The 25875-nt window shown below is 33.1% G+C and overlaps 1 protein-coding gene across 3 annotated transcripts in view; it reads left to right on the forward strand.

Annotated features, from left to right (window-relative positions):
• Positions 1 to 25875, forward strand: part of LOC118200168 (beta-1,4-N-acetylgalactosaminyltransferase bre-4-like) — a 594620-nt gene that overhangs the window by 96295 nt on the left and 472450 nt on the right. The window contains exon 1 of one of the 3 annotated variants that reach the window (XM_085827334.1): positions 5793 to 6312. The exons of the other annotated variants lie outside the window; for them this stretch is intronic. Coding sequence (XP_085683460.1) covers positions 5808 to 6312 — 505 coding nt within the window. The 5' untranslated portion in view covers positions 5793 to 5807. Of the gene's footprint in view, positions 1 to 5792; positions 6313 to 25875 lie in introns of those variants that run through there. 3 annotated transcript variants of the gene reach the window in all.

The raw sequence follows: 25875 nt of genomic DNA on the forward strand, positions 1-25875 counted from the left end.
CGACTAAATCGAGAGCATGGCAATATAATATCTATTGTCAAACCTGTGATCTCACAAATTTCCTTATCAGTCATCGAACTTTTATTTCCTTAATTGCACTTTCACATCCAGAAGATTGCACGAAGCTTCCTAAGAGTTTTTGCACAATACTCACCACCCTTGTAATGAATTTTCACAATCAAAACTCGTTGTTCCTTGGTCTAGGCCTCCATTCACAATAACAATAGTATCAAAGTATATAGGGCTCCATGTCGCTTAAGCTGTTAAGAAGTTGCGAAATAAACTGACAGTGATAAAATGCCAGTTTCCCAGGTCAAATCAAACTCAACATTTGTAAATCAGATTTTACCTGTAATAAATAAAATTTGCCTGTTATAAGCATTCTAAAATAGTGTCCATTTTCTAAGCGTATTCTTCCGGAGATATAAAGTCTGGCGCGTTTGTTGGGACACCTATGTTTGTATAAAATTGTTCAATGAAATTATTTGCTGGACTTACAAGCTTTAGTTTCTATTTATCTAAACCCTATTTTTCATAGTTATTTTATTAGAAAAATGGCTCAATTTGTCCAGAAGGGCTATTAATTTCGTTTCGGCATTTTGCTTTGGTTCACTATAAACCGCGTTTGACTTTTCATATTATTGCCACCAAATGTTAGAGCCGTGGATTATATTTAAAGAAATTAAATAATGAAGAATCTGCATGAATGTATGCATGTTTCTCGTACTGTGGAAAACCAACGGTGACTATAGACATGAAATTTTGAATAACGTAGTGCTCCACTCGAATATGGGCATGTGGAAGCCCAAATTTAGAATTTGTTTTATTATCTATTTCATATTTTGTAAAACTTTAACCAGTTTTTTTTATTAACAAACTCAACGATTTCAAAGCGAGCAATGGCAATACTGTATGAAAGAAAATAACAGCATTTTTATCTCCAGCGAGCGAGACTGTGTTTCGCAAAATCTAAAGATATGCTTTTTTTAAATTATTTGGCGATATTTATTAAGTGTTTGGTGTTGAACTGAATTTTATGGTTTAAGTGCGAAGAGTATAATTAGCAAATAAAGGTAACATATAAACATTAAAAAAATGCCCCTTTGGGCGTAATATAAAATCTGAAATCTGAAATTTTATTAGTGTTTTACTAATTTCTAAAACAATCACAGGTTGCATTTCGCTGGAATTTTCTAAGCGTCTTTAAAATTAAATTAAAAAGAAATAAAATTTGGAAGGAACTTGAAGTGTTACAATTTAGATGAGATAAAATTTAAAAAAAAAAAATCTTTTATTGATTTTTATCGACGACTAATGAATTATCAGTAAGTGTAATGAATAAATCATGATTCTTTGAATATTCTGAAGAACGCAATGAAGCAATTTGATACGCAACTTAAATATCAAATTAAACAAAATGAGTCAACATTACCTTCAGTTTATTTGATTGATAGCAGCTGGTTAACATCATCTGACAGTGTAAGTAAAGTAAATCTTCCAGACTATTCAAACAGTTAGGGTCATAAATAAGAGGAAAATGCGGAATCTTTTTTTGTTTTTGTTTTTGTGGGCCCAAATTACATGCATAATGGCATATAAATAGGAGGATTTTATGTATTAATTTATTGTGTTACACTTCGACAAAGCTTATATAATTAAAAAAGAATTAAAATAATTTTATATTGATATGTTAAATGTCATGTGAAACTCCCTTGACAGAACTGAATAAAAGTGTTTTTAATTCGCTATTGAGATAAAAACCAGTTTTAAATTCGTTATTCAGTTGTTTTAAATTCTTTATGTAATTGTTTGGTAGCTATGCAAAATATACAGGGTGTCCCAAAAGGTCGTTGCCGAACTTAACATGCTGGTCTGTCGTACCATGACAAACAAGATTTCTATAGGAACTTGTGGTTGAAAATGTTAACTGCGACCACTAGACGGCAATGTTCGCAGAGTTATGGGAGAATGGAAAATGTGATGAATCGTTTACTAACTCAGTTCTTTATAAACATTTTGTGGAAAAAGTGTTGCCAGATCTAGTGGTTGATGTTCCAGCAGCTGCACACCGAAGCATCTGGTTTCAACATGATGGAACGCCTCGACGCTCTATGTGGGAATACTTCGATAGGACACATCTTGATCGCTGGATTGGTAGAGGCGGACCAGTTGCATGGCCAACGCGGTCTTCCGATCTGACTCCCGTGGATTTCTACCTGAGGGATACATGAACTCCATGGTGTACGAGACGACATGGATCTCGTTACCAGGATCTTGGAAGCGGTGACACGCTTGTCCATTTTGAACGGGTAAGTGTATACACGCGCCGACGTTGAAAAGCATGCATTGTAGTGAATGGAAGGAATTTTCAATATTTTTTATGATTTAATTACAGGGGTTGGACAAAAATATGGAAACACCTTTAAAAAAACATGTTTCTTTGCTTAATATGGTGTAGGAAACCCGTTGGCATCCAAAACAGCTCGCAGTCTTCTCGGAATGGATAAATACAGTTCCTGTATGTTTGCCAAGAGAATATTATACCATTCTTCCTGAAAAACGGTGGCAAGTTCAGATAACGATGTTGGCGGTGGATAACGAGAACGCACTTTCCGTTCCAATGTAGACCACAAAGGTTCGATAATATTCAGGTCTGGTGACCAGGGGAGATGGGACAACTCATCCTCGTGCTCAGAAAACCAGTCCTGGACAATGTGAGCTGTGTGAATAGGGCCTTTGTCGTCTTGGAAGACACCATTACCATCGGGGAACAAAGTTTGTATCATGGGATGAACTTGATCGGCCAAAATGTTCACATAAGTCTTGGCAGTCATGTACCCTGACACAGTTATCATGGGGCTAGCAGAGAACCACGATATGTCTGCCCAAACCATAACAGAACCCCCGCCATGTTTCACTCTTGGCAACAAGCAGTCTGTATTATAGGCTTGAGATGGCGTTCTCCAGACGTAAACTCGGCCAGAACAATGTGAAAGAAGACTCGTCAGACCATATTACTCGCTTCCACTGCTCTATAGTCCAGGCTTTATGACTTAAACACCACCTTTTCCTGTTACGGGCATTAGCATCACTGATGAGTGGCTTCTCAATTGCAGCACGGCCAGCAATTCCCTGTTTATGAAGCTCCCTTCTAATTGTTTTGGTACTCACAGGGTTCGGTAACACAACATTCATTTCAGCAGTAACTTTTGCAGCGGTGGTCTTCTTACAATTGCCCTTAATGATCGTCTGTCATGATCACTCAGGACACACTTTCGTCCGCGCTGTGATTTAGCAGATGATGTTTTTCCGCTTTTCAAATATGCGGAATAAATCTTCGATACAGTACCTCTTGAAACACTAAACACCTCTGCTACCTTGCTTACGGAAGCACCTACCTTACGTGCTCCAACAATTTGCCCACGTTCGAAGTCTGTTAACTCTGATATAATGCAATGACAACCTCACATAACAGTACTCCGACAACAACTGAACTGTTTAGCACATTTACGAAGTTGTATAGGTGGCGTCAGTAGTCACAAACGCCAGCGCCACCTACATATTTCATTAAAATCAATCTTCCTTTTCAAACATGCATTTCACAAGGTGTTTCCATATTTTTGTCCATCCACCGTATATTCTTGAGTAAAACAGCTCTTTTTACATCCTTTCCATCTTCCCCTCTACAAACACTGCCCTCTAGCAGTCGCCGTTTGTATTATCGGACACAAGATCCTATGTAAATCTTGTTTGGCATGGTATGACAGACCGGCATGTTAATTTTGGCAGTGAACTTTTGAGACACCCTGTATTATCACACTGCTGTTTTATATACTCGTCAACACAACTAATAATATTGCATACAGTTGTAACATCAATGGTTACTATTTCAGTTTACTAATTACAATATTTACTATAATTTAAGAGCAGTTTCTTTCAGTTCTAACAAAGGTTTACAGTTCAGGATATTTTCAGCTCTCACAGCCAAGAATAAATCAGATTAGAGTGAGGATAAAATTAGAGTGAGAAACATTAATAAAAACGGTACTATTCTCTCTTTTAAGGGCCGTAAAAAATTTGCAGCGAAAACGTACGCGCAAAAGCGCCAAATCTAGCAAACGCGCCCATTTAACAGCGCGCCAAATCTAGCGTACGCGTTGATTTCAGACTGCGTAAGTTTATATAGTTCTATATTTCTTAAGACGCCATTGAAATATTAGTTTAATTTTTAAATCTTTTTTCGATTTTAAATCCTTTTTTGATATCCTATGGATTTAACAATTTGGGAATTGCCCATGACGAAAAGTCGGCAATAGAATTTTGGGTAAAGTGCAGAATCAGCCACTGCTTGACGCGTTTTTAAGAAGTGCACATACTGGGTATCCATGTGCACATCGACTTATTTTCACTTAAAAAACAAATCCTAGAATTGCACAAAAATGGCACTGCGCACACCCTTGACTTCATCTATGCACACATCGACCTATTTTCACTTAAAAAGTAAAAGAAAATTGACAAAAATCCAATTGTATTTACCCTTGTAAAAAGTGGCAAACAAATAAGTGAGCAATTCTGAACTTTACCGAGAATATTTTCAAAGAAAAGGCATCATTCATTATAGAAAATTACGTTTGAACAACCAACGAGATGAAATTATGCTTTAGTGATAAGTCGGTAGAGCAATAGCGATGCAGGCATCCATTCAGTTATGTTCAGCAATTTTTATATAAATTATAATAATGATCTGAAATAGTTATTTACTCTTACGCTTCCATTCTGTCATGTTTAGCCTTTTTCGTATAAATTATAATAATAAAAAAGTATTATATGAGATTAACATTTCATCTAAATTAAAACATCAATCTTAGTTATTTACTATTATACTTCCTTTCTTGCCGCAATTTTTAGGGTTGCCGCAGTTCTTTTTGGCAGCATTGGCATCAACGATAATTTGGCGATTTTTTACGGCCCTCGAAACCGAGGATAAAAATTTTATTATGTCTAGTCAAATCACCTTTTACCATTTTGTCTAGCTCTGTGTGTAGTCATTTGTCTCTCAAATTAATTTACTAATATAATTATCATCTCTGTTGCATGCTTCTGTTTCCCCTTTTTTATATAATATGCTATTTTTACTTTCCTGGTGTTCATAAACTATTGATACTGAATGACGAGTATTTAACACGTGTGGGAATTAACTTGCGAATTCGCGATATAGATGTTACAGACACGCACAAAGAGATAATCAAATATTGATAATTTAGTTACAATTAATTCACAGGACGAATGGATATTTGAATTGCTGAATAGCGTTAACATATTAGATGGATACGCAGATAAAACTGATGTCGTAGAATAATAGTAACTTTGGCGTCTAAACAGTAAAACCACCCACTTCAGTATATCGTGTCCTGCACAGCTGCGATATTTATTTCGCCGCTGGCGATTGAAATGTGCTTCCTATATTATTAGCTTTCGTCAAAGTATTCAGAGTTTATAATATGCGGAAACAGTTTCCTTCTAAGAAGACTCAAGCAGTAAAATTATTAGTATTATTTAAAAAGGATTGAGTGAATTAGAAAGCATAAATGCTATTATATCGTTAGAACTTTTGACTCTGTCTTTGGACCAATAAGAATTTATATTTCTAGAATATTTTAATTTGTACTGTCATCTCCGTGGAATGGAAACGAAATATGTTTTTATAAGCTAATATTAGAAGAAATGCTAACTTCAGAATGCAAAAATCTTCTTAAAGTTTCGTCCAGCAATCCTGAATTTCCTTGAGGAATAGTTAATAAAGGGACATGGAAGTTGAAGTTATAACAAAGACTATTAAGAAGTTTGACAGACATAAGTTGTTGAAGAAGACGAGAAAAAATTTAAGCAAGAGAAGAAACCGCAAAGAACCTTACGGAACATTCCTGCTTGTAGCACTGATAATCATAATATTTTCTTCTATATTTCTGGAAAATTTTTCTCTTAAACATAATATGCCTCACTATATACAAAGGAGTTTGTTTCCAAGAACAATAATCCAAGCAATTCAGTCAAGGAATCCAACAGTGATTTTTAATGAAAGAGTCAAAGTATTCGCTACCAGTTTGGTAGCATCTTTAAACCAAGCAAAAATCCGACGCATTTTTGGAAATCTTGGGGCAACACAAAGTAGTGGTCCGTGGATAGCAATCCTTTCCAGAAAAGTTCTTCCATCTGCTAATGAGTATGCTGGTGACATTAATCTGTGCCATAAAGCAGCATCTGTGCTGACTAATTGCAGAAGACCTTCATGTGAAAGCGTGCCATCCGTTTGTAAGTAATATCTTTATATTGCATATTTGATACAAACTGATTAATCTGAAAATTACTTAGTTGTGTAATTCCATGTATTCCAAATCCAATCAAAGTATTAGATTCAAACAAAAACTTTGACAATTTTGATAAAACTTATATGTAATATTAGCAGCATCGCTGCCAGCCTTCGTCTGGCTTTTAAATATACCGAAGAAATGGCTGAAGGGAAACACCAAACGTTAAATTTAAAAACTGCGTAGAATTTTACTCTGCAGAACAACTTCACAAAAAAGAAGTTATTACGTATAACAAAATTACAATGAAATAAGCAATATCCCTTAATACAAATATTAATTACCCTAATAAATAAATTAAGCAACTTCCCTTTGCAAAATCTTAAGAACTCAAATGGTATAAAGGGGATTAAGAACTTCGTTTCCTAAAAAAATCACTCAAAACTTTTAAATATCTCAAAAACGGTGAAATGAGTAATAAATAACATAAAAGAATACAAAAACAAAAAATTCTGAAAAGCAAAGTATAATTAATGATATTTTATCTTATATTTTCAAGAGAAAAAAATTACAACGAAATAAGCTGTATCCCTTAATACAAATATTAATTATCCTAATAAAAAATTAACCAACTTTCCGTTGAAGAAAAAAAGTCATGCAAAACTTTTCAATATCTTACAAACAGTGAAATAAGCAAAAAATAACATGAAAGAAACTCAAAAAACAAAAAATTCCTCTCAAAATTTTACTCTGAAGCACAACTTTATAAAAAAAAAAAAAAAAAAAAAAAAAAAAAAAAAAAAAAAAGAAAGAAAAAAAAAATCAATAAAAATGTATTCTATCTATATATAAATGACAATGAAATATGCCAATCTCGTAAAAACTGTGACATAAGAAATACGATGAAAAATTGTTGCCAAACCGATATTTCTAAAAGAATGGAACTATTTAAAATGATGCGATTTCATCAAAAATATATCAAAAACAATAAGACAGGAAAATTGTTGTCGAAATCACATTTTTAAAGATGTGAGATGTGAGAAGTGTACTCGGAAGCTTCATTTAAAATTTGTTTTTAAAAATACAAAATATTATAATTTTTCCAAAATTCTTTTTGTAAAAGCAGACGCTAGGATGAAAGTTTAACGCGTCCAAAAATCAAAGAAAATAAACTGTACATTTTTAAAAATAAATTTTTTTAGAAAAAATCCCGTTGAAAAGGTGTTAAGCTCACTTCGTTAAATACGTAAATTCGTATTGAATCGATTTATTGAAACACGAAATTTATTTTAAGTTCGTAAAATAGCTAAGTGCCTACGTTTCGTGACGATGTGTAGAGTAAAATCTCGCTTTCCTATAGCCCATTATGTCTCAAAATGACGGGATTTCGTCACAAAATATAAAATTAGAAAAATTCTAATTCGAATTTCGAAAAAAACCCTTCGAGGTGCACTGGCTCTTGTCTAGATGCATCTATATACCAAATTTCGTAGCCGTGGGTCTATTAGCTTACGCGCAGCGCGAACGAAAGACACACACAGACTCTTTCTTTTATTATATGTAGAGATTACGATTATTTTAAGTTTAAATAAGATGATTTGAAAATATGCATTTTACTTGTTATGACTCATAATATAATAATGGAAGTACTGCCTTTGATAGGCATAATTAATGGTACTTAATATAGTAATCTTGTAGCCGTTATATTTGTAAGTCTGTTTTCCATGCTTTCGAGATATTTTAACCCTCTCATTATGGGTACAGAATTCATGAAATCGAAAAAATATTCCTACTTTGTCTTCCTGCGAAAGAGACAGCAATTAAAATGCCATTTTTTGTCCAAGTGGATAGAAACGTTTCCCGCGTGTATCCAAGGTAAATGCTGAACATATTATTCACGTATCCCGCTTTCGAAGGGTGTATGTTTCAGATTAATTATATTGAAAATTTTGATGAAGTCTGGTTATATGTATAAAATATTGTTTGGTGTTATTTTGATAAAAAAATGAATTTATCAGAATTCAATATTAATTGCTTCTTATGGTACTTGCATGTTAATTTCTTACGATTCTTACATATTTGGGAACTTTTCCGTTATTGGGACCGGTTTCAGAAATCTATGCACGTGTGTATGTATCTTTCAAGAACAGTTGAAAATTCAACAGTATATATGTTACGGTGAAACACCGAAATCTGGAGAATGTGGACTTTCACCGGTGAATGTCAACATTCACATAGTCTCTTGGTGTATGTCCGAAATATTTTCCAAATACTCTTATTTCTGACTTACACCGGTTAATGTCGACATTCACCATCTGCCAAAGGTGAATGTTGAACATATAAGAATATTATATTTTCTTCTCCGTAATTCATTCTCGAAAAAACGCACTTGAGACTGAAAATAAGAACTTAAGAACATTAGAACTTAAAATACACAGTACATTCAAAATGAGAAAGGAAAATAATAGAAATTAAAAACTTATTAAATTATGTGATTCAAATCTTATTTATTGCAACAACTTAAAACTATTAGGAAACTTTGAATTGTACAAAAAGCCCTTGCTTTTAGAACAGCATTTATTTGTGGAACACTTCCTTTTGCAATGACAGCAAGTACATATACTCCTCTCCTTTCGACTTTCACCAGAGCATATCTGTGATTGTCGACATACACCGGTGAAGGTCCGAATATACAAGAATGTAGTGAAATATTCGGTCTTTCACCGACGTATTTGGTGAATGTTGATATTCTCCGGTGAAAGTCGACATTCTCCAATTTCGGTCTTTCACGGTAACATATATATATGGGTGATGAAAATAAATGAGGGATTGTATTTCAAGTGTTTAAAATTTACAAATAACAGTCAGAAAAAGTGAATATATGAGAAATATTCCTCAATCCCATTGATTCCTGTTAGCCAAAAAATAAAGTTGACAGAAAAATGTCGTTATATACCAACAAGAGTAAAGTTGCCAAAATGAAATTATCTTATTATGAAATCGCCAAATTTGCTGTGCATTTGAAACGCTATTTTAGCTGAAAGTCATTCACGAAGTCGTCCTTCTCAGACAGCCATTTCATATTTTGTCCTGTTCAGTTTATAAAAAAATTGTTGATCAAAACGTTTCACAGCATATAAATTATAGCAGATTATATTTCATTACTAACGGAAGTACCCTATGCCAGTTTTGTTAGATTGAGAGTAATGTATCTAACCACAGAGAGAACCATACTGCTGGAATCCTTCTCCAATAACGATGCAAAAAAATACAAATCATACTCAAACATTCTTCAATCTGATGCGATATGGAACCCGCATAAAAATGTCGATATATAAAAAAAAATTCTCTCTCATTCTTAGCAACAATGGCACTCAGTTTTTAACGATTTTCGTCTGTCTGCTCAAGATCCTTCCAATATTTCACCTATATTCAATTTTAGGCGATTAAATGTGGCAACAAATTTATCATAAATCTTCAGAAATTAATAACGCGAGCAAACAAACATATAAACACACGTTCTTCTTTATAAATATAAAAATAATATTCTTCTTTATAAATATTTTGTAAAACTTCGAAATTTTTGATTTAACAAACTCTACGATTTGAAAGCGAGTAGTAGCAACACTTTTCGAAATAAAGAATTTTTATCATTCAACGCGACCGTTGCCACTCGGAAAACTAAGTGCGAAAATTAATGTTTTTCAGAGTTTTTAATTTATCTCGGCTGATTAAGTTCGTACGAAAATAGAAACAGTCGAAATGGCTTCCCACGAGTTTTTGGAATCTTGAATAATGTATTTAATGTTTGGCAATGCTATTTTTATATCAAATAAAATAACTTTTTATAAACAAACTCTACGATTTGAAAGCGAGCAGTGGCAACGCTTATAAAAATAAAGCAGATTCTTATCCCCAGCGTGCGAGACTGTTGCCACTCGGAAAAATGATTGCGAAAATTAGTGTTTTCAGAGTTTTTAATTAATATCTCGGCTGATTAAGTTCGTACGAAAGTGGAAACAGTCGAAATGGCTTCCCACGAGTTTTTGGAATCGGGAATAATGTATTTAATGTTTGGAAATGCTATTTTTATACCATCGTAAAACTTCGAAATTGTTTATTAATAAACTCTACGATTTGAAAGCGAGCAGTGGCAACGCTTATCAAAATAAAGCAGATTCTTATCCCCAGCGTGCGAGAGTGTTGCCACTCTGAAAAATGAGTGCGAAAATTAGCGTTTTTCAGAGTTTTTAACTAATATCTCTGATTTTAGCTATTCTTTTTTTGTGAGGGGGGGGAAGTGGAAGTCGATCTTTTTCAGGACCCAGAAATGAATGGTAGAAAGTTTGGTGACGATAAAGGTATAGTAATATTATTTCAGTACTATTATTGGTGTAGGACATATCAAGTTTGATGAAGAGTGATGAATGTTTTAGAATTCACTGGTGCATTTCTTTCTGTGAAAGTTCTTTAAAACTTAAAAAACGACTGAAGAGTTGGTTTTTGCTGAAATTGTTGGTATGGAACTACTCGCTTATCTCCTAATGATTCTTTTCTGTCCTTGAGAAAGTTCCCTACAAACAAAATCTTGATATATCTTCCGGAAGAGAAATATATATGCATGCTACTAATGACAGCAAAAAAAGAAGTTCTCAGACCTGATAAATGTGCATAAAAAACAGCTGACTGGTAAAAGATGGCACATTATTAATTGATGTCACGCTAGATGACGTTGGGGGGACTTTTTTCTGGTATGACAATGAGTAATAACGGTGTAAGTCTAAATGCAATTTGCTGCTAGAGTTGTAAAGACATTTTTTCAGCCCTTTACTTTGGAACTTGTTCGCTAACATTTTAGGTAGATTCTTCTTGCTTGAATTATTACGCTGTAAAAGGAAAACTATTCCGTTTTTTTCAAATCTATAGAGAATTCTGAAAATTTTTTGGGGCTAAGATCTGGAAGGAAGAAGGTTTACTAGACAAAGTTTTTTTTTTTTTTTTTTGGATTAAATGTGGTGTAGCTTTTTTGTCTTTTAACTACTTTCGTAAGAGATAAATGAAAATTTCAATTTTTTTTTTCAGGATACCAGTATTTAGAAATAAGTTAAAGCTTTAACGAAATATTAAACTTGAAAATTTGAAAAGTTTTCCTTAATTTCATCATTTGCATTGCAAAACTGTTAGTTTGATCTTTTAGGGTAATGTTGCGAAATGAATCTTAATTAAAATCTCACTTTGCTGAGCATTTCAGAGTTAAAGTAATTTTAAACAAAATTTATAATAAAAATTTTTGACCCAATAAATTCTTTCGAGAGGAAGTAGAATTGTTAGCAGAATTGAAATTTCTAAAAAAGCAAAGAATGAAAATACACAGTTCGCGAATATCTTTCTTTTTAATGAGATTCCAACAGATAATTTTATAAATTAATGAGCTCTTTGCAAGAATCATTTCAAAGAATCGTCTGCATGACGTGGATAAAAATGACTCAGATATTCTACGCATTTATTGCCAAAGCGGTTTAAAATATAAATTAAATAACTGTACAGAATTTCATTAAATAGTGTTTTGCAGTGACCGAGTTTGTGCTATGTTTATCAGCGTAAGTTATTATTTTTGTATACTGTATTTATTTTTCTGTTTTTCCAAAAGAAATCTGTTTAATATTTAGAAATCAACACTATTTTAACAAAGATGAATATTTTTTCGGAATTCAAGCATTCTTTGATGCTGATTTCAAATTAAAACTTGATAGAACTATTTGCTCTTGATTCAGAGAGAACTTTTATTTTTCTCTTTCTAAGTTATTATTTTTGTATACTGTATTTATTTTTCTGTTTTTCCAAAAGAAATCTGTTTAATATTTAGAAATCAACACTATTTTAACAAAGATGAATATTTTTATAGAATTCAAGCATTCTTTGACGCTGATTTCAAATTAAAACTTAATAGAACTATTTGCTCTTGATTCAGAGAGAACTTTTATTTTTCTCTCGAATTTTCATTTAAAACGAAGAAGGAAATTAAAGTCTTGCTAGTTTTTGAAGGTTAAATGAATGGCATTGACATAAATATTAGAGTGATTACTACTAATTTACTAGATTTGACATAAATGATCAAGAAATTTGGTCCTTTTGTGAAGTAAAATTTGACCATTCAGTTTAAAAAATGTAACTGTCAGATATCAAGCCATGTGTAACGTATATACAGCCAGTTTCTTATAGAAAGTCTTCCCCGAAGGCATCTCTCCCATTAGGCAGATAGCCCTCGAGGCTTTGCCATAATCACACAGACACTTAAAGAAGGGTCAAATCCGCGAGTAGATTCTGTGTAGCTTTGGATGAATAATTTTATCAAAGTTTAGTTAGTTTTATATTCTCTATTTTTAGTTAAACCTAAGTGGAGGCTGTTTTTACGCCCGAGAGGGGCTATATATTAATTAATTTTGAGTTGGAATAATGGATATTTTAACCTTTCTCTGGAACTGTTATTTACGGTACAAGAACTTAAAGAATAGTCGTTAAGCAGTTCTTTAGTATTTTAGCTTCCGAGAAACTTTAGCTAGGATATTACAAATTTTATAAAATTCTATCTATCAAACAATAGTTTTCTATGTTACTTAACAATGAACTTATTTTATGGAATGAAAGTCTTTAAATTTTTCACCAAAGAAGGAATGAATTGCAGAGGTAATGATTTTGCTTAAAAATATATTACAATTCTCGAGAGTTCGAATTTTCTTGCATTGAAAACTTTTTGACAAGTTTTTAGTTGTTCATTTTAGAATAAAGATAGGTTCACTTAAATTTCTGAATAAATTTATAACTATCAATGGTAATTTGACGTGATTCTATGAATAAGAAAAATTTTGTCTGTAATTAACTGGAATCATGTATATGAAAGCTATTATTTTAAGGACTTTACAAGATTTCTTATCAAAAGCACAACATCGAGAATAAAAAAAAAATCTCAAAGCTTTCAGATTTTATATCACCCCCAAAGAGGCGTTTTTTTAACGTTTTGTGTGCTACCTTTATTTATTAAAGATCATGTTCCATAAACTAATTCCACTTGAACCATAAAATTCAATTCAACAACAATGCCGCAAAATAATTTTAAAATGAGTATATCCTTAGAATTTCTGATACACAGTCTCGCACGCTGGAGATAATTTTTTTTTTTTTTGTCAGCCCAATATTGCCATTGCTCGCTTGAAAATCGTGGAAATTCTTAGTCAAAAATTCTTTAAATGTTACAAAGTATGAAATCGATAGTAAAATAAATTCCAAATTAGGTCTTCCAGATGTCCATATTCGGTGAAGGATTCTATTCAAAATTGGATGGCTCTAGGTGCCGTTGTTTTATCAGGATGCGAGAAACATACATATTATGCAGATTTATGCAGATTCTCCACGATTTAATTTCTGTAAATGTAATACAGGTCACTAATACTTGGTGGCAACAATCTAAAAAGTGATTCGTCGTTTATAGTGAATCAACGCAAAATGCCCATTTGGGCTAATTACTCATAATAATAATATGCAGTGTTTAGAAATAAAATATTTTGACTGTGCAGTCAGTATTACTTGGAAAATTACTTGGAAAATGATCATACTAATAAAAATGAATATTTTCCCGTTTTTCGCTGTCTAAAAGATTTCCTGTTGGTCGCTGTTGTTTTTCACTTGCTGTCTTTAACATTCTGGGCACACAATAGGGACAGTTCTTTTTTCCCTCTTAAGATATTATTTTAAAATTAATTTCACTTTATCAGATAATAAGTCCTAAATCTCTGGCTCATGACAAATAATCAACCATGTACGTGATATTGCTGCGTGCGTACGGCTTCGTAACAAACTGAATGCACAAGCCCGATGAAAAGTGAATAAAATTTATTATTATCACAACAAATAAAACAATGCACAAGCCCGATGAAAAGTGAATAAAATTTATTATTATCACAACAAATAAAACAATGCACAAGCCCGATGAAAAGTGAATAAAATTTATTATTATCACAACAAATAAAACAATGCACAAGCCCGATGAAAAGTAACTAAAATTTATTATTATCACAATAAATAAAACAATGCACAAGCCCGATGAAAAGTGAATAAAATTTATTATCACAACAAATAAAAAAAAAGGTTAAATTTTCTTAGAGATATTCGTACAATATCCCGATGTCTCACAGTAGTTATCTGTTAAACTACTAAAATGCTCAACGGAACTTAATTCAAAATAGAGAAACGTAGAGAAAGCTAATCCGATATCGTTGCGAATTCTCTACAGTAAACAACAACAGTTTTCTAAACATCTGAACTGAGATGTTTTGATCCTGCTTTTTATAAGTTTTTTAAATGTGCACGGGAATATTCTGGTCTTTTCTCGATTTTTCCCGAAAAAGCAAAAGCGTACAGTTACGAGATATTTATTTACTAAATGCACGTGCTCCTGTATTTTTAATTTTTTCGTAGCTTTCTCTTCAAATAAGTATCGTGCTGCATTGCATGGTAATATAAAACAATTTTAATTAATTCTATTTAAAAATAGTTAATACAATACAAAAACCGTAACAATATTGTTACGAAATGTACAGGTGCGGTGAGACAGCTTCCACGCAAAGCAGTTTTAAGGTTGCCATAAAATTCAAGGCAAGGCAGGGTTCCATATTTGGCGAGAAATCGCCCATTTGGCGACAAAATTGGCAATATGCCATGGACGGATGGAAAACCTTCTGGAACGAATTCTTACCGGTTTAGCCCAGAATGTTCTCGAACACAAGCCGAAAGCTATGTGAAACCTGCTGGTCCGCAGTCAGTTAGTGTGTGTGGCTCGTCTAGCGAGCTGATAGTCAATCATTGAGCGAGTGTCTCGAAGTCTAGCGCCGAGTTCGTCGTCAAGTGCATCGAGAATTAGTGCTACTTTTAGTGAATCGTCGAGTTTTGGCTTAGACTGTGCTGAGTCGAGAGCTATACTCTTGTGTATCGTCGAGTGCATCGCGTGGAGAGTCTCGAGAGTACGTGGAATTCCGAGAACGACTAAGCAGGGTTGGGAGCTGTACTCTGGGGCTTTGCAGTGAAGCTGTCCTCACCGTTATTGCTAGACATTGTGAAGGCTGTGTCGCTGAACGTGTCAGCGTGTTTATAATAGTTCGACGACTGCAAAAGTGATTTTGAAGCTATTTGATTAATATTGGTAAATAAAGTATGTTTCGATACTTCATCAAGTGTTGTCGTTATTCACTCCAAATCTATGAACCCCGTACGAAAGTGAAGGAAGAAAATAACATAACAATCTTATACTTTTTTCTACATTGGCAATCTATTCTTAATTGGTTGATGGTCAGTTGAAAAATGGAGTGTACATCATCTTAATACGAAACATTTAAAAATTAACCTCTAACTACATAAGTAGAAACTATGGATTAAGCTGGAGCGTTATCTTGTAACGTCTCATACAAATGCTTATAAATATTCGGTACTTTTCCGTTTTGCCGGGGCAGGCGATAAAGTCGCCAGTAATGGTACAATTGATGCCAAACAGTATATCCTCGCTGGTAACCTTCTACGCCTCACTTTCAAAATAAGTCTTATCAGATCGATGTTTCAATACTGGCATACAATTACATAGAAATTTTACCAGATATTTCAATTTTATGCCCTAAGGCCATTCGCGGTAATTAAGTGAATTAGGATGCAATCACACCGCTCACCCGAAGGCAAAGGTTAAATTCGTCAATTCTAATGAGAATGCACTAGCGAAGTAAAGGACTGCGGTTTTACATAATTTCTGAGTAAACTATTCGTAGGAATTGAAATAATTCTTGCATTTAAACTTGTATTCCAAATTAAGATTTAACTTGAAATTAATGTAGATAATTACTGAGAGAATTAGATTTTTGCAATGTAGTTTACGTGAGATGAGATCACTTGGGATCAAGTGATATAAACCGGAGAATCAAGATGTTGAACCATGAAAGCACAGTAAATTTTTAAATTAACATCTTTATTGTCTTTATTTATTGGCGCCCACTAGCGGCTGAGCGGTAAAGTCGCTGAACACTGCTAGTTCGGTCCGAGGTTCAAATCCCGCGAACGGGCTGGCTGCATGGGCGTTTTCGTGGTTTTCCCCAAGTGTAACGTGTATACGAGCTAGTTTTCCTTAGAAAGCCCTCCACGAAGGCATCCCTCCCCTTAGGCAGATAGCCCTCGAGGCTTTGCCATAATCACACACATACTTTATTTATTGGCTTTTTACAAAACTTTAAACGATATTAAAATGTTTATGCCTTCAGAATAAAAAATTCTATTCGCATTGTTTTTCATTTACATACAGATACACATTTCGATAGCTTTTGAGCTTATCTTTCTTTGGGCTAAAATATTTGAAAACAGCATATCTTCAAAATTTCCGACCGACAGTCTCGCGCGCTGGAGATAAAAATGTTTTTTCTGCTCAACGTTGCTATTGCTCGCTTTGATATCCTTGAGTTTGTTAATCAAAAATTCGTTAAAGTTATACAAAATATGAAATAGATAATAAAAGAAATTCGAAATTAAAAATTCGGGCTTCCATGTGCCTATGTTTGGGTGGAGGATTACGTTATTCAAAATTTGATGACTCTAAGTAACATTCGTTGACATTTTTTGTTTGTGTATATTGTATGTTGTCGCCAATAAAGTCTGCTTGGCGAGATTTCCGCCGGCGAAATGGAAAAGTACCAAATGCTCTTTGCTTGCGTGTTCTTTTAAAAGAAATAATTTATTGCAATTCTAATTTCAGTTTCGTTCCATCAGTAAGATTTCGACTGATTAGGTACAGCTTCTGGTTATTTTAAATAAGATGATTAAGTTGTACATACCAGATTTATTATTATGACATATACAAAGTTATATAACAGTGTATAAAAGCTGTATCTAAATCTAAGTACAATGTACCCCTTCTCTTCTATGAGCTTTTTGGTCGCATCTCGATTATCTTCATTTCCATCATTATTTTTCCTTTTCTCAAATGCAATTTGGGTAGCTTAGCTTCTCTTCCATCTTTATCTTTAAACAGTCAATGTTTTCTGTAGTTCCCAATTATTTTTTGCGCCGAAGAATGACTTCTGTAATGCTACCAATTTGGCGAGAAAAGTTTCCTTTGTTAATAATCTTAAAAATGAATGTCCAAAGCCCTTTTTCTTTTCAAGATCTTATTCTGACGTTTGCAATTTTTTTTCATTTTTATCCTGCAAAAAAAAAAAAAAAAAAAAAAAAAAAAAAAAATTGCAGTATCTGTTCTGTAAGCTTGATAAGAATTTACCTTGCCTGACTTGAGGATTAAAAATTAGTGTTAATTTAAGAAATTTTCCTGATGTGCAATGCTAATTTCTTTGAAAATTTATCTGAATATTTCGAACAAACGTCAAAGTAACCATATGAGTACTATTTCTATTCATTTATACTTATTTATATTTTATGTTTATAATTATTTATACTTTATTTATTTTTATTTAGTTAGTTTTAGATATTTATATGTAATAATAAAACTTTGAACATTTTTGTAGATTGTTTTCAGTTTGTTGATTCATATATGAAATTTTCGTAAAATTCTTATTCTCATGGTATCCACTTTTCAACCCTTTGAAGACCAAAACGTTCGAGACGCCCTTTCATTCAAACGATCACAACCGTCCGAAAAAGCCAAGATGGCGATGTTGTTTTCTTTCCTTCGTGATGTATACAGTAGCAAATACATTGTATTAGTTTATTGCAGACAGATTGTCCTAAGAGGCTTATGGACGATTCTTTGTTAAGAAGTACAAAGGATGTCATTTGAGATCTTCACTCCTCCTTGTGCGTTAATGAAGGGGAAGAGGAATGGACGGGACGAGAAATGGACGGGATCGGGCGTTTTGACATTTTAAGCATAATCGAAGTTTTCGGTTTTCTAAGGATTAAACAGCACATAATTATATCGCAAAATGTTGCCATACGGCAGTCCTTACGACGGTCACTTAATAGAAGAGCTGTGAGTATGGCTGCCGCTTTCGACAACTGTTTAAGAAAAGTACGTATAATAGGTTTAAATTTATAATATTAGAGACTTCATGGCAGAATTCATTGCGACGAGATAATGCTTTTGACGCTATATTAATCCTGCGTTAGTGTTGTTCAGCACCCCAATACAAGTATTTGTGAACGTATGAAAAAATAGCCACACTAAAGCAGGGTTAAAATTTATCGTGGAAACGGGGGAGCTTCGAGCAAAGATTAATGTATTTCCTATGTAATTTCTTAAACTTGGATATAATGTTCTAACTTCTTAATTGAGGAGGATAATTAGAGGAAAAAACCAGACATTTTATATAAAGAAATGTATCCTGAAATATTAGACTCTTATTATATGCCAAAATAGATCATAGGGGGAAAAATGTATTTTAAATGAATTTTTTTAATACCATCCTTAGTTCCTAGGGTCGTTTTTACTACCACAATTTTAGATTAAAGTTGTCCTTTAATTGGATTTGATTTTTCTACATTATATTACACATACCGATTAAGTAGCAACTTTCTTTTATTTACTTTTTAAAAGATTCTTCGGCATGGAAAATGGTCGTATGCGGACTAATTTCGATGCCAAAACCAAAACTTGGAAAAATTCAAATCATCAAAATGTAGGATAATTCAATTTAGGACTATACAATCTTCTGATTTGAATTTTTAAGTTGGATTAGTTTGGATTGGATAATTCAAATTAGTGCAATTCTGGATAATTCAACTCCTAATTTAGATTTAGATTATTCCAACTCCTAATTTAGATTTTTCAATTGGATTAGTTTGAACTGTATTTCTGCGAAACTTCCGACAGAAAACTACACAAAGAATATTTAAACACAAAAATAATATAGCAACAAAAATTTACAACAATAATAGTAGTAATAAAAATAAAAAAACTCAAATATTTCAGATTTTACATTACCACCAAAGGCGCATTGTTTTTCATTTACATACAGATACACATTTCGATAGCATTTGGCCTTATCTTTCTTTGTGCTAAAATATTTGAAAACAGCATATCTTCAAAATTTCTGACCGACAGTCTCGCGCGCTGGAGATAAAAATGATTTTTCTGCACAACGTTGCTATTGTTCGCTTTGATATCCTTGAGTTTGTTAATCAAAAATTCGTTAAAGTTATACAAAATATGAAATAGATAATAAAAGAAATTCGAAATTAAAAATTCGGGCTTCCATGTGCCTATGTTTGGGTGGAGGATTACGTTATTCAAAATTTAATGACTCTAGGTACGCTTGTTTTCTCCCAGTGCGAGAAACATACATTCATTCATGCATATTTTTCATTATTTAATTTCTTTAAACGTAATACAGGGCGATAATATCTGGTGGCAACAATGTAAAAAGTGAAACGCATTTATAGTGAACCAACGCAAAATGCCAAAATGAAATTAATAGTCCTCCTGGGCAAATTGTCCCTTTGGGCTAATAATAATAGCAATATTTAAATGCAAAAATCCTATTAAAAATAGCAACAAGAATTTATAAAAATATAAGGAATATTTAAATGCAAAAACAATATTAAAACAATAGCAACAAGAATTTATAAAAATATAAGAAATATTTAAATGCGAAAACAATATTAAAACAATAGCAACAAGAATTTATAATAATATGAAGAAATATAAGAATACTTAAATGCAAAAATCATATTAAAAATAGCAACAAGAACTGATAAAAATATAAGGAATATTTACATGCAAAAACAATATTAAAACAATAGCAACAAGAATTTATAATAATAAGAAGGAATATAAGAATATTTAAATGCAAAAATCCTATTTAAAAATAGAAGCAAAAAGTCATAAGAATAATAATAATGAGAAGAAGAAGAGGAAAACAAAACCCAAATTCGAGAATTTATTCAACATCCGCGAAAAATGATATTCTAGATATCATACAAAATACCCTAAAATTCACGAAAACAATGACGGAAATTCCCGTCACGATAGAATTATTGCCCTGCTGTTAATTTGATAACATAACATCCAAATCTTTGTAGCAGAATTATGCTTATCTTTCCTGTACAGGAATTGTCTAAAGCCGCAGTATTTTGCCAGTTCGTTCCAAGCTCATTTTCCAACTACTGCATAGGCTATACACATGCGTATATTCCTTATACTTCCTATGTAGAGCAAATACTACGCCTAGTGAAGCTCTGCGCTATCTACTTACGAAGATCAAATAGCATAATGAGCCCCTTAAGGGGACTTATACACCTTAAAACCCATAAGATTTTCGAATATGTGACTTTTGCAAGAATTGGGATAACTTATTTATTTTCAAAGCAATTACTTCCAACTTTTCACAGCTGTCTACATAATATAGCTGCTTTCTGAAATAGTCATCAGAAAGTTTGTGTTGCCAGAAATATTTTTATAATTTAATCCGCTTTGTGACAACATTTTTCGTCATGTTTCCACTTTGCGCACACAGTTTAAAATATTATGTCGCATAATTTAATTCCATATTTAATATATAGCTTTTATAACATTTGGAAATTACCGTGAACCTAAAATTCTAAAAATTTCATGTTACATTTTTATTTTATTTGGAGTTGAGTTTATAAAATGTATTTTATTAAAAAAATTTGTAATATTTTCATCCGTAAAATTTTTCAGTATTAAAATATTTATCAGATTTTTGGTTCAGTTAGAAGATTAGTGCTCATAAAAAGAATTCCATCAAATTTCAAGTATTTACCATTAGCCATTCTTAAAATATCATGCGCGCAAGGTGGAAACATGGCGAAATATTTGGTCACAAAGAGGATTAAATTACAAAAATATTTGTGGCAACACAAACTTTCTGGTTACTAGTTTCCAAAGCAGCTGTATTATGTAGTCAGCTGTAAAAGGTTGGAAGTAATTGCTTTTAAAATAAATAAAATATCCCAATTCTTGCAACAGTCACATATTCGAAGATCATGAGGGGTTTAAGGTGTATGAGCCCCCTTAATTGACGTACTACCCCCCAAGTAAACGAACTGCCCCATTGACGGTGGAAAGAAACTAAAGCCTATGAGTTACACGCTATAATTTATTAACCTAATACTTTAGTTTAAAGATTTTGCGTTGCAGAAAGCATTAGAACAAGCGCTGTAGTAAACATAAAGTCCTTAAGGTATTTCCTTTGATTTAATGTTATTATCTACACACTCAAAAAAGAAGATAATAGAAATCTTATCTCGCCAGTTCATGATAAAAGGTAAACTGCAATTTGTACCCAGATTAATAATCACTTGATTCACAAGAGGCCACTTAATTTAGCGATTTTTTACTTTAGATGCTTCTCGAGATATAACAATAGTAGAAAAATTCTTTTATTTACTCGTAGTATCTTTGGCGCGCAGTTTTCGTTTAAGACTTAAATCACTATCCTAAAGATTAGTTCTTTGCGGAAATTCTGGCAGCTTGCCTGTTTTCAGCAAGGAACTACAACGAAAGGGTGATAAATTTTAAAAAAGATATGTATCATGGAAAGCCCTTGATTTGGGAGGAGCGAAAAAAAAGTTGATCATTATCACCACATTTGTTATACATACTTTTCGCCTTGGTTGATGCATTGCCTTCTAATTCCCGAAGTTAAGATTGATCAGGGAGTCATTTTTTTTCCACTCGTAATTGATTAGCACGTACTCTCATGACATCATAATATGAAAGAAAATAATAAAAGATACCTCACGGTTAACAAGTCAACAATGGTGAGAATATTTTTTTAACCCTTTTTGAATTATGCTACGAGTCGCTTTTGTAAGTTCCTCTTTGTTTTGCTAAAATGTACCTTGTAGTATCCTCAGCTTCCTGACTAATTGCACAATATTTAATTTTAAATACTTTTTAACACATTTCGCTCACAGTTTTGGAAGGTAACGACTTACTCAGATTTTGAATCCTTTTCACTTACCGACCCATCCATAATATGTGACCAAGCCATAATATACTTCTTGTTTGGTAAATTTCGCGAGAAAACTTCCTGACGAAACGGGTTGCCTACATAAGTGTTATTATAGTTCATCCCCTTTTTGACATGAATACGAGATAGTTTCTTTTGGAAAATCAGGTACAAACTACCAAACGCATGAAACCTCTGAACACTGTTAGTTCGACTAAGTTTAAAATCTCGGCTAGTGGCTTCGCTGCAGTAAGTGTAAGTGAATACGAAAAAGCTTTACTCAGAAATGTTTCCACAAAGGCATCCATCTCCTCAGGCACTAACCTCCTTGTGCTTTGCCTTAATTAATCAAACTACTCGCGGAAAATCCGTAATTGACTTCCTGTAAACTTAAGACTCGATTGACGTTAAATTAGGTTACAATTTTTTAAGTCATAGCAAATCGAGCTTATCTGCTTATAGATGGGAAGGGATGCTTTCGTGGAGGAAAGGTCCGTGAGCGACCGAGTAGTAAAATCTCTGAACACTGGTACTTCCCACATGGGTTCGATTGCAGGCGTACGGGTTGACTGCATGGGCGTTTTTGTGGTTTTCCCCGTGTGTGACGCGTATACGAAGCAGTTTTCTTTAGAAAGTCATTCATGAAAGGCATCCTTCCTTTAGGCAGATAGCCCTAGAGTGCTTTGGCATAATCAAATAAACCAACTTTGTAAGTTATCAGAGGCGCTCCAAAGTCTTATTATTCACGCTATACAATTGCCGATAAATTTTGTAAAGAGAATGATTTATTCTCTTGTTACCATAAAACAATATAGTAAATTGTTTTCCTCTTTTTAATTATTTAATTATTTTGAGAGTTTTAAATCGGAGTTTATTTTATAAAAGTCTTTATTAGCCCAAGGGCTATTATTTACCCAGAAGAGTTATTAATCTCGTTTTGGTATTTTGCGTTCGTTCACCATAAACGACATACCACTTTTCAAATTGTTGCCAACAAATATTACAGCCCAACGTTATATTTAAAGAAATTAAATAATGAAGAATGTGCATGAACATATGCATGTTTCTCGCACTGTGAAAAAACAGCGCTACCAAGAGACATCAAAGTTTGAATAACGTAGTCTTTGGGCATCAGGAAGCACAAATTTGGAATTTGTTTCATTATCTATTTCCTATTTTGTAGATCTTTCACGAATTTTTGATTAACAAACTCAACAATTTCAAAGCGAGCGATGGCAACACTGTACGAGAAAAAAAGCATTTTTATCTTCAGCGCGCGGGACTGCCTTTCGGAAATTCTAAAGACATTCTCTTTTCAAATTATTTTGTAATACTGCTGCTGAATTGAGGGCGAAGAACATGATATTTAATAAATAAAGGCAAGACACAAAACGTTAAATGTGAAAGCTTTCAGATTTTTGTTTTTTTCTTTCAAACATTTGTATTAATAGAAACAAATATTAAGAGGACATATAAAGCATTCTTACAAACATTAAGCATTGCAGTTATTTCTAGTACCTTGCTTGTCATTTGATTTGCCTTTTTGCAAACGAAGTAGTACTTTGTTTGTCATTTGATTTGATTTTATACTGCCGAAGGTGTTCCAAAATACAATATAAAGAAATATTTTCTATGCAACGCTTTTAACTTTCACTGACATATGATTTATCGATCGATGACATTTTGTTTCGCGAACAATTCTATTTTCAAGAATGAAGACAAAATAAACAACAATGATAGAAAGAGAAGAATTTTTTTTGCGCAAAATAGCCACACTTCAAGCTTGAAATTGGCAGGTTTTTCGATAACACAAAACACCTGCATCTTCCACAGCCAATATTCGTGCATCGAATAATACCTCGCGAGTTTCATTTACGTTGGAAATGTTCCCTTTTTCAAGTCACACCAATTCCAAAATGTTTTCCTTTTTTGTGACAAATGGATAAGAATGTGAGTGTGGCGTAATCTTGTTACGTTCCAGAAAGCGTTGGAACGTGAAGGAGGAAAAAAAATAAAGAAGAATGTTTTAAATCCAATGAAATACGTTCGAAGCTGTGGTGAATCAAATGTCTTTGAAGTAACCCTTTTTAAGAGACCCCAAGGAAAAAATCTAAGCTATAAATCTTTCCCCTGCAGAGATCCATTTTCGTTTTCTGTGTCTGGAATTGTGATTACAGAAAAGCAGGTGTGAAATAAGAATCTCGGTGTTTTTTTTTAACCGAGTGGCCACAAACAGGGCAAATATTTTATCACTGGAATGTTTTGTTTCGACTTTTTAAAATTTCTTAACTGAACGAATGACTATATTTTTTTACGACTGAGCGTTTAGTCTGTTTCCTATGGGATATAATACTGGTACTTAATGGAAATGAGAGTCTTGCAAAATACAAACTCAAGCCCCGTTATAATAAGCTCAGCTTATAAAAAATAAACCGGATATAACGAACGAGCCTTTTTGGTCATGTCCAGTTTCCCATACACTTAACGTTATTTTATATTGCTTTAGCGAACTACCAAAGATGTGAACATCTGATATAGCTGTTGCATTCGGTGGTGATCAGAGTTTTGGCGTAGTGTGAAACTTGGTTCTTTATTGAAACAGCTCAATGCTTTAATACGAATTTTGAGTTGCTCATTAGTTCCCTCAATGCTTTAATAAGAATTCTGAGTTGCTCATCAGTTCCCTGAATGCTTTAATAGAAATTTTGAGTTGCTCATTATTTTTCTCAATGCTTTAATGGGAATTGAGTTGCCCATCAGGTTACTCAATGCTTTAATGGGCATTTTGAGTTGCTCACAAATTCCCTCAATCAATTAAGTTCTACTACATTTCATTTCTGTATTTTAAGTTCAGTCTGTTATACATCAGTTTCCTATCTTATAACTTTACTCTCAACAACGCGCTACAAGTTAAACATAAACATTAATGGGTGCTTTCCTTGAGTTTAACAAAACCGATTAACAGGATATGTAAATACATTACATGTGAAGAATATACATAAATGAAAAAGATTGGTGATGGATAACGGGTAATTAACTTGATAAGTATGTTGGCAGTAACCATTCCATACGATACTTCATATAAATGCTGCATGGGACATTCAGTTGGATTCCTATTTCCATTGTAATCGTCGCCGTCTTACCAGTATAGTGGCTAGCGTCGTTAAATGTTGTGCCGAAGAGCCTGAGTCCGAATCTCGGCATGGAAGTTTGTAAATGTATGGTGTGGGTGCGGCAACGCCGAAATATTAATAAGCGGCAAGTCGAAAGGACAGGTGACGGAAGACGGGAACGCCTGGTGTTTAACAGTGGTAAACAGGCATATGTCCCACGCCTTCCCCTGTGTAGAAGCAGCAACTTTAAATTAATAAAAGTATTTACAGTGCAACAAGAGCAGATGAGTGATTGTGTTACATTGCAGTTCAGGTTATATTAGCATGTCATAAATAGTCAAGTGCAAGACATAAAGAGAAAGGGTCTTAAATAAAAATAAAAAAAAAAAAAAAAAAAAAAAAAAAGAAAACAACACATTAATCACATAAACATAAGGCGTAATTAGATGCCAATACTCTTCACTCAATACATAAACTTAAGCATATTGCCAATGCATGATA

Source organism: Stegodyphus dumicola, chromosome 11, assembly GCF_044657685.1.
Source record: "Stegodyphus dumicola isolate Sdum_Otavi_A_Nest chromosome 11, ASM4465768v1".
Lineage (NCBI taxonomy): Eukaryota > Metazoa > Arthropoda > Arachnida > Araneae > Eresidae > Stegodyphus > Stegodyphus dumicola.